The 10442-nt window shown below is 49.7% G+C and overlaps 2 protein-coding genes across 2 annotated transcripts; both read left to right on the top strand.

Moving 5' to 3' along the window:
- Positions 1-513: 513 nt before the first annotated feature.
- LTR64_008727 (uncharacterized protein) lies at positions 514-1370 on the top strand (the record flags this gene model as incomplete). The annotated part of the gene is made up of 2 exons (XM_064903036.1): positions 514-516; positions 576-1370. The coding sequence occupies 2 exons, from the start codon at positions 514-516 to the stop codon at positions 1368-1370; spliced, it is 798 nt and encodes a 265-aa protein (XP_064750545.1).
- Positions 1371-2635: 1265 nt separating this feature from the next.
- On the top strand, positions 2636-5029 carry LTR64_008726 (uncharacterized protein; the record flags this gene model as incomplete). The annotated part of the gene is made up of 6 exons (XM_064903035.1): positions 2636-2719; positions 2770-2937; positions 3098-3248; positions 3299-3389; positions 3437-3572; positions 3704-5029. 6 exons carry the CDS (start codon positions 2636-2638, stop codon positions 5027-5029), a joined length of 1956 nt encoding a protein of 651 aa, XP_064750544.1.
- Positions 5030-10442: the final 5413 nt, after the last annotated feature.

Below are 10442 nucleotides of genomic sequence, written 5' to 3'. Positions count from 1 at the left end.
GGGTCAAGCTGGTCAAGTCACAATAGGATACAGAAAGAACAACTATCGGGCCCACCTTCCGCTTTGTCCCATATGCAGTGCTGGCGCCTGGAGATCAATCGTTCATGCAGCCACAGATTAGGCGGCGAGAACATGCAATGCAGACGTTGGTGTCACCAGGTTCAGTGGCCTGCATATTCTTGACTCCTTGTAGTTAAATCATTGAAGTGTCCATGCTGTCCAATATTCGCGGCTAGTAAAGCGCTTAATAATAGACCAGCAATAAATTCTGTCTGTAGGCCCGGTGCTTGCATGAGAGACTTGATGAATGTCACCGGGCGATATTCTGCAGTGGTGATCAGAGACACATAGCACTCAAGACGTTCGCCTCAATAGGTGATGAACATTGTCATGGCAATGGACACGGATCTGCGATCTTTATATCTTGAGTGAGTCCGAACACAGAAAGACTTCCCAACTAACGAGGAGAACGAAGTGCACTGCAAAGTGACCTTGTCGAGATCAGAGGACCAGATGGTAGCGTGTTTCTCGTGCCCTGCGACTTCATCTACAAACGCTCTGATTTTGTCCGAAAGACTGTCCAGTGGTCAGTGGAAAACGGAAGCAAGGCGTCTATCGATTTTACTACCACTCCCACCCGTATACTCGAGCACTTTGTCATTTGGTCATATGCAGCAGAGCCTGCGCTAAACAAAGCCAGCTGTCCCGAAGACGTCGTCGAATTGGCGATCTTCGCAGAGATATATTGCTTCGAAGCATTACACAACCAGGCCTTGGATATGCTTCGTGAGAAGCTGGCGAAGGAAGAGTGGAGGCTCCAACCAGGTATCGTCGAGCGAGTGTACAGTGCAATGCATTCGAACACGCCACTTCGAAAAATGTTTCGTGTTTTGCTAAATAGAGCAACAAGAGATGTCAAGCACAACCCTTCACAGCGTGGAGAGATGGATCTGTGGGCCCCAGTATTCGGAAGCTTGCCAGAGGTCGGCAGGGACTTCTACCTGGCATCGTGCGAAGGCTATGTCCCGAGCCAAGTGTCGAACGGAGGCCCGTGCCGATTCCATTGGCACCGAGATCCTGATCACAAAGATCTGCATCAAGCGGGCGATGTCGTCTGCCCATTGGCGTCTGGGGCTAGTTTCGTTGACTGGCATAAACACATCATGCCTAGAGATCTCCACAATGTGGATGCAACAGCTACTACAACAACCAAACTGTCCAAGAAAGAGAAAAAGAGATTGAAAAAGGCCAATGTGGCTTCACTAGAAACAATGGAGTCGGGTCAAACGCTGGAGTCGATAGTGGAAACTTGTCCTGTACCAGAAGCTGAGATGGCACCCGAGGCTGAAGTTGCATCTTGGAATCTGTAAGGGACTTGGCGTTGACCAAACGGTTGGCAGAACGTTGGGACCATGGTTGTAGTGCCCACACACTACTACACTGTGAGTAGTGACAACAGCTTTCATGGCCTTAGGCGATGTAGTCGACGGCAGAACCTCTAACCTTGGCCGCATGAGGGCAGCGGGAAATGTAATCGGTTGAAGAGAAGCTACGGAGTACACTGGTTAGCCTGGAGTGCCTAGGCCCGCAGCGTCGAACAAACCACTATCGAATTCCCGAAGCACACTAGAGCTATCCTAGCACTGTTCCATCTATCAACTTGTTACCAAGTTGTAGTGATAACTATCTTAAGCTGCCTCGACTTGTGTAACGTCGTTATAGGGACCTTGAGCTTCCGAGGTCCTATTGAAGCTTTTCCGGCTTCGGAATGTAGATCATTCAGATCCGACACTTCGATCGACCAGAGCCTTTCTTTTTTTGCACCCACTATTGCAAACAGCTGATCCGGTGTGGCTGCCCTTTCAACTATGCATTCCTGGTCGAACAGGCGTTGCAAGCTGACATTCTTCTTTTTGGAGATCCACCGCACAAACCACTGTAGATGCAAGAATATCATGTCGTGCGACGGCAGGACGATCACGCTCGTCTGCTGCTCCGAGTGCTCGATTAGGTGTTCTGGATGTGAGCATGTCCACTTCATCGCTTTCTTCGGTTGCCGCTCTGTCGGAGCTCCGTCGGCGGTGTTATTCTCCTCCTCTTCTTCAGGATCGTAGCTGCGAACAACCTCTAAGACCGTTCCGTCTTTCATCGGCAACTTGGTCAAGGGGAGCTCGGCACCATCGTGTCGCAAACACCAGTGCCCTGAAGTAGGCAGAAAATCCGGGTGTGCGCTGTCCCGAACTTGTTCAAGCACTGATTCTACAAAGTCCTCTATGTCCTGCGTCTGTGGTCAGCAAATGTCGGAAAATCCGGAGCTCATGTCATTCCTTCTTGTTGCGCACTTTGTCTGCCCGCGTACGGAAAATATCGTCACTGCCATCAATTTTGAACCAGATGGCAGATCGTTGCAATATTTGCAGTTCCCCTAGCGTTGTTGATGTCATTTCGGTCGCCGTCCAACGTGAATCTGTGAAGCGCACACTATCAGAAGTGCGCAACAGCTATATATATGTCCGAAGCCAGGTAGGACTCCGTCATGCTGTCTTCAGAGAAATCCTGACGTCAAGCCGTTTCGAACAGCAATCAATCCATTGACACAACAGTCGCAGTTTTGCTGTAGGGAGCTGTCGCAGTCATGCTCATCGAGGATGCAGAACGACTGGAGAAGATAGATCAACTGTACGGTCTTCGCCTTGACCAATTAGTGTCATTGCCAGTCGTATGTTTGTACTTCATCGATGGTCGCTCCAAGTACTGACAAAGATGAAGCTTGCCGTGGTCGGGGACCAGTCCAGTGGCAAAAGCTCGGTGCTGGAAGCTTTGACCGGACTGCCATTTCCTCGGGACTCTACTTTGTGTACCAGATTTCCCACTCAAATCGTCTTCAAAAGACAGCAAGAGCGTAGCGTGAACGTCAGCATCAACCCTGCTGCGGGTGTCAGTCAGTTCAATGGAGAACCTTTGCAAGCTTTCACCCAACGATGGAGCCAGCAGAATGCCTCGCTAGCACATCCCGACCTGCTTAGCATACTGGAAGAGGCTGGTTTCACCCCTGACTTGAGGCCAGCGGCGCTATGATGCTAACATGCTCTCTTAGACTACTCAACTGCTTGGGCTGAGCCCCCTGAACGGGTGTGAGGGGGACCGTGACGTCCAGCGATCGTTTTCCAACGACCTTCTCAAGATCGAAGTGTCTGGCCCGGACCATGATCATTTCAGCGTCGTTGATCTACCGGGTCTGTTTCGAAGTACGTGACAGAATGTTTCGTACCAAAAAGATACCGCTGACGTACGGCAGAGCCGACAGAAGGCCTGACGACAAAGGAGGATATGCTGTTGGTCAGGGACATGGTGTCGATGCACCTTCAGAACGAGCGTAGCATTATCCTGTTGGTGTCCCTGGATTCTGTGCAGCCACTGTCACTAACAGAGTCAGAGCTGTCGTCCCTGCTAATGTGGACATAGCTACGCAAGAAATCATCCAGATGGCCGAAGATGCCGATCCTGGTCGGGACCGAACACTGGCGGTCCTGACAAAGCCGGATCTCGTGGACAAAGGTGCCGAGGCACATGTATGTTTGCCCTGCTGCCAGTGTGTACATATGCTCACGCCCGCGAGGTGATCGATTTAGTCAACCAAGTACATTCGTCTTCTGGGCTTGGATATGTTGTCGTCTGCAACCGCTCTCAACGGGACCTACAGACTCCACTCCATGAACGCAACACGAACGAGGGATTGTTTTTCGCACAATCTCCATGGAAAGCGGTTGCGAGTGATCGGGCCGGCATACAATCACTCAAGACGCGTCTGAACACTCTGAGCGTAGAAGCATCTCGACAGAGCTTTGACGAAGTCCGGGCCGAGATCCAGAGAAAGCTGTCTGTCACAAAGACGAAGTTACAAGTGCTTGGCCAGCCGAGAGGATCAACAGAATCACAACGTGTCTTCCTTTTACAATTGGCGTCACAGTATCAATCTCTGATCAACAAAGCGACCGATGCGCATTACGGACGGGATGAATGTTTTCATCGGAACCCAAACATGCGTCTTGCAACGGTGGTTATGGAGGAAAGTGATAACTTTTCCGTCACGCTGGCGAAGCGCGGCGCACATCGAGCGTTCGCATCACGTGATTCCGGTAACGGTTCACAGTCTGAGGACGAAGCCACGATGCCAGAGTCTGAAGACGGAGAAGGTGATCAGTCAAATTCTACTCGCGACTTCCCTGAGCTTCGCACGATATTACAGCCAGATAGCGAAGCACCGGCACAGAATGATGAACCGATCGACGCTTGGATTGCTCGTAAACACAAAGAATTTCGTGGCTTTGAGATCGGTAGCACGAATCCATCTCTGATCACGGCACTAATCTACGAGCAGACAAATAGCTGGCACTACCACGCTTCCAGCTATGTGCGTCGCGTCATAGAAAGAATTCATCGTTGCATTCACGACATCTTGGTGTATGTATGCCCTGATGAGCATGTGCGCCAGCGGTTGTGGAAGCATTTGCAACCACGATTGGCGAAAGCCTACGGTGTCGCACTTGATCACACTAGGTTTCTTGTCAAAGTAGAACGCCAAGGATATCCTGTCACGCTCAACCATTACTTTGCACAGACCATGATTAAACGCCGCCGACAACGGATTGAAAGGACTTTGAAAAATATGCAAGCCTGGCACACTAAGGACGATGCACGACAGCCACTTCTGAAGCTTGACGATATTCTCAACAGTTTCACTAGCAACGAGGAACAGCACACTGAGGAAATAGGAGATGTCTTACGATCGTATCACAAGGTGGCTCGGAAACGGTTCGCTGATGCAGTCGCCAAGCAGGTCGTTGACTATATGTTGATATGCTCTGAAGAAGGCCCGCTCCATGTATTCTCACCCGAATTTGTGGGAAAGTTGGGAGAGGGGGACTTACAGAAACTTGCAAGCGAAGATGTTGGCGTTGCTGACCAGCGGAAGCAGCTTCAAGCTGAAGCAGAGATCCTACAACAGGGCTGCGCAATCTTGCTCTAGTTGTTGCAGAACTGTCAAATCACCGCTGTCTGCGGCCTACAATCTCGGTTAATATAGCAACTTATCCCTGCTAAAACACAGCTCCAAAGACCTACACTGTTTATGATCATGCATGAGAACTATAATTGTTTGGGACGCATTTCTGATTAATTGACACCTGCGGTCTTCTTTTCTGCATCAACTTTCCAACACTCCCACCAAGTTTTGCCAATCGCAGGGCGTCCAGCATTCTATTCCTCGGAGGAATATCATATGCGACACCTGTTGTATCTTGCGTTGAGGTCGTGATTACCGATAGCGACAACCATAGCTAGGAATGACCTCCGGTCTGATCGTGAAGGAGCTTGTTATGTTCTTGCAAATCCCGGATCAACATTTTGGCTTCGCCTAGCTCTTGAAGCACCTGCTCGAGCACTGTCCGCTCATCGTCTTCTTCACTAATAATGCTCGCATTCGTTTCATCCACTTCCTCTTGCTTGTGTTTGTACTCTAGAACGTTCGATTGCGCCGTCTTGATGCGGTTATATCGATGTGTTATGTTGTTCGATTCGAGCCTGCAAGCTTCCGACGTAGCGGAGGAGATCCAACAGACCTTAAATGACCTTCTCTCCAGCGAAGCTGTCAAAATCATTGATCGGCAGCCTCATCACTGAAGCCATTGATGACATTTGTCGGGACTACAGCTGCCCAGTAAATGTACACGTCTACATTGCGGCGGCATCGGATGTTCCCCACTGTGTCTGAGGGCCACAGCTTCAGGAAATCAAGGCACCGATATGTGCATATACCCATGTCCACAGCTGGAAGTGAGTTACGGACAGTGTTCTGGGGTGGTCCACGTAAAAGAGAGCTGTACGAGCATGAGCAGAACTGCAGCTAAGTGCAATTTCCAGGCCTGGAGACTTGGTCTGTGTTACAAAATGGCACGTTGCAGTTTGTGAAGACGCTTTCTTTGATTCGTAGTTGTGGCTAGTGTGAAGCCCTATGACTCATTCGCACAGCTACTATGTCTCGCACCCTTGCTAATCACACAGCTTCCAATCCAGCCCGAACACCACCCTCTTGCGATTCTTCCGTTCTCCTGCTCAAAATTCCGAGTTTCGATTCTAATCGTGTGAACATTCCAGGTCCTTCCCGTGATGGTGGCGACTAATGATTTCAAAATGCTCGACGTCGACACAATTCGTAGAATGCCAGGCTCGTCCTCCATGAATCATATGCACTGTATACCTCCGACTGCCGTGTTTAGACAACGTCGAAGTGGTCCAGGTGGGGCGTTGAAGTTGCAACATCCAGAGCAGCAGTCCGAGCTCAGAGACCAATTCGCGCCATCGACGACGCAGCTCCCGGTCGTATTGGTCACTGATGCTACACCGCAGATTAAGAGAGCAATGGTAAGTAAATCGTGGATCAACATCTCTGGTAGTAGTTTTTTTCAGCAGACGTTTGTACTGCGGTGTCGACGTGCTGAAGCTCTCGTTGAGTAGTGCTGTCAACTCACCTCTTCAGTCGTACGGATAGTGCTACAACGACCACCTCAAACCGTGCTCGCGATGAATCCACAAGCTATCCTCGGGTAACCATGGTTCGCCACATTCACTATGGTCAGCAGAGACTGGCGGTCAATCCACTTGACCTGAGTCGTGGCACCTCCTACTTTCCACAATGATGCGAGGACGACAGAGAATACCAAGAGTTCAACATAGCCTGTGTGAGTACGATGAGTATCACGAAAATAACGCTTCTAGATCTTTTCGCCTGCCATCCTTTGGTCCTGACATTGGGCATCCTCTCACAACCATCAAGAATCAAGATGCCGCCAAAGGGCGTGTGGCTAGGAACTGTCTCTTTTCTTTGCGACAGTGCAACACTGACGACTTTGTGCGTAGGTTGGCAGATCAGCGGTGTTGTCTTGACACATGATGTGCATTTGCTTGCATGCGCCGCTGTAGCTACTGCATCTTCCATGACCCGACTTCTAGTCGGTCACCTCGAACCCGGTGTGGACGTTCCATCAAGACGAAGTCGGCATATGGACCTCTTCTGCAGCGTGCTCGAGATAGCAGCATTGTCAACCCTCGCGGCCTTGCTGTATACGACGCCAGACAATAGAATGTGCTTCAGTGGCCACCAGGAAGGAAGACTCCGCGACTGTCGTGTGGTCGTATGTCACTGAAATATATCCCGAAGGCAGAATACTCATAGAACAGCAGGTCATCGTTACTATTAGCGCCGTGATCGCATGGCTCTTGGCTGTCGCTCGTTGCTCGGCAGCCTTGTACGTTGGCAAAAGACAAGTACGACTGCCGGCGATGTAAAGGCACGTATGTGTGCAGATGTAGTGTGGACTGATGGTATCAGGCACTCCTATCAAATGACGAAGACGTTGGCACAAAAGAAGTGTGGCGCAATTGAGAACCTCCCTGTTTCCTGCACCTTGCAGAAGACCAATACGTACCGACAATAGTTGCTCACAACAGTAGAGATTCTCGAAGCAGTCGTACGTAGCATATAGTGTTCGTAGCAAAAGGTGTATCTGCAAAGCGCAAGCGGATCTTAGTAACACAAGCTAGCGGACTATGGCGCCAGGCACCTTATCTGACACCTTGACAACCGCGCCATTATGAGCCTATTTCTAAGATTGCACATACGAAGTTGAGAGAAGCTCACGGGACCCCATGTGATATCCTTTGATGGACGGTCACCCATCACATTAGCCTCGCGGGTCAATGCAATGGTGCCTAGCCAAGCGCTGAGCGCGACGCCGACCAGGGGAGGACGCCAGAAAACGATGCTTCTCAGCTATGGTGTAGGATCGAGTGTTTTCAGAAATCTGACCCTACTATGATTTGCATTATAGCGTGGATGCCTTTTGTTGGAATGGTTGGGCGTCGCCACACCCGACCGTGGTACTTCTACACCTGTCCGTGGCAGCGACCTTCGTCCTTGTCGCATTTCCTCCGCAAGCCAGGATGTCGGACTATGCAAGAGATAGAGCTTGCCCTTCCTATACTGATGGTGGGGCTGCCAGTGCAGTCTGATCGGAGCCCGTATTGCATGTCATCAGTCGCGTTCGTTCGTCACGTACTGGTCGTCGCTAGGTAAGCGCTGTTGCCAGATGCACATGAGGGCTAGAAAATCCAGGAAGGACTCCCTTTCACGTCTTCATGTACTCGTGTGGATAAACAAGTCAAAGATAGTGGCTGAGGTGATGGTCAAGCTGATTGGAGAGCTATGAAATTTCCTGTCTTCTCCAAGCGGAAGATTGATGCCTACACAACTTGAGTTGTTGCTCAGGGAGTAAACTTTGTCTTTCGTCAACTGCTGCAAAGCAACGCGATATTGCGCAGGCTGATGGCACAATACAGATTCCTGAGGGGAGGTGACGAATGGATCGTACGATCTTGGCTATCGATAAAGCAAGAACGGAAACCTAATCCGCCAAGGTCTAGCACCACACGTTCCCGTGCACAGTTCGATCGACGTTCTGAATATCTTCAGCTAGGCAGTGTCTGCTGGTCAGACTAATGAACCATAGCGAGTAAATCTTAGGCTTCTAATACAGGCAGCCAGCAATGATCAGTGTTCATTCAAGGTAGATACAAGTACTGGGCTTTGGCACATGCACTAATGATACGTCTTGGACGATACAAAAGCCATCGTTATCGATTAAGTTCGCTCTCACAGCCTCAACAGATACTCAGTTCACTACTGAGACCATATCGTCTTCGCGAATCCATTGTCATTTGTCGTCTTGCGACATGGATCCATCTCGAAGGCGGGTCACGATTCATGACTTGATGCTTTACAATGGGTCGAAGATAGTAGAGCTCTCTTCCCATGAGTTAGCACTAGTGAGATTTCTGTTTGCAACACTGAAGGATTATCAGATGATTGCCCTGGACAGCATGCGGGCCGATCTGGTAGCGACAATCGATGATCGCTTGGGGAATCAGACCAATCGAACCGTCCTGGGACGAGCAAGCAGATACGCTCAAAAGGGTGTTCGAGTAGTGTACTCTTGCTACAGGTGGGTCGTGCGCAAAGTCTCCGGCTTCCGAAGCACCGAAAGATACACCGACTTGGAAGCGAATGCAGAGGAGTATGAACCTCACAGATTGCTTACGAGGCCTGCTAAGGCACGACTACGTCCACAGAATTGTGCAACGTCATTCAAGGTGGCTGGCGAAGGAGGATAGGGCGTGAACTGGTGGACTTGGATGGTTTTGCGAGGCTCATTGAGCTTGTGTAGACTATTTCTGTCATGATGTGCCATGCATAGCCACTTGGTCGGGCATCTTCAACTGTATGGCTCTCAAGCGATCATCTCTACCAATGCGAGCGACCATGAAGACGTACTTTTTGAAAGTGATCACCGAGGAGGTGCCGCCGTCCATAGCCTGGCTCGATGTTGCATGTTGCCACGAAGCGAGAGTGGCTGAATCAGAGATCCCACCGAGAAGCTGTTAAAACTTTTGTCCTCTCCACGCGCTCTTGAGCTGACGATTATGAAAGATTTGTCGAAGGATGTTGTTTTACATTCAAGTATAGAAGAGATAGACATAGAGATAATAAGTACAGAAAATCGTTGAACAGTGAGTCTTCGTTGCGGACGAAGAAGTCAATTCGTGGTATGATAAGAAAGTGTGCTGAAGGGTTTCTCCTGCGCCTGAATATTTGCTAACATCTATTTCTGGAGGCACTTGCACAAAGTTCGTCGGCAGACAAGACTGCAGATACACTGGAACATGGAGCCAATTAGGAACAGGTGTCGACTACCATACCAAATCTCAGGCACTAACGTCAGAAATTTGTCGACAGATCTACTAGATTTTTCCGCCAAAGGAATGACTTATCCTATAAGACTCAACTTCGGAAGATGTTTCAAATGCATCAGCCATGCTTTCCATATTGTACCACCTACCATCTTTACAGCGATCATGTTTTGATATGATACCACATTCATGAGGGAACTTACCTGAGAATGAACGTGGTTCGGTACGTCTGAGGCAACAAGGACAAATATAGGGTAGCAAATGATCAAAATCGAATTGAAAACAAACCAGACAGGAAAAACGACATCAAGCCTGTCCCCTTAGGCGATGCAAATCTAGGGTGATAAACACAGAAACACTCACTTGTATGCACTACGAATGGCCATGCGCATGAAATTGCATAATCTATCACCCTCCTTAACATTCTCCTCGGGGTCCGTCCACCTTGCAGATCTCATCCACGCTTCTATGGGTCCGCTAGAACTTAGGTCGTCGATAACGAGCATCAGTTATACAGACTCAATGGATGAGCTCGAGGATCCAGACCACCACAGACTACCGTTGTCCGAATATAGATCGTCGTGACTTCTGCGTTCGATCATGCGTGCCTCGAGTGGTGTAGGAGCAGCCTGTTCTGG

Source organism: Lithohypha guttulata, assembly GCF_036872675.1.
Source record: "Lithohypha guttulata strain CCFEE 5908 chromosome Unknown scaffold_12, whole genome shotgun sequence".
NCBI lineage: Eukaryota > Fungi > Ascomycota > Eurotiomycetes > Chaetothyriales > Trichomeriaceae > Lithohypha > Lithohypha guttulata.
This window is presented reverse-complemented; position numbering and strand designations above follow the sequence as displayed.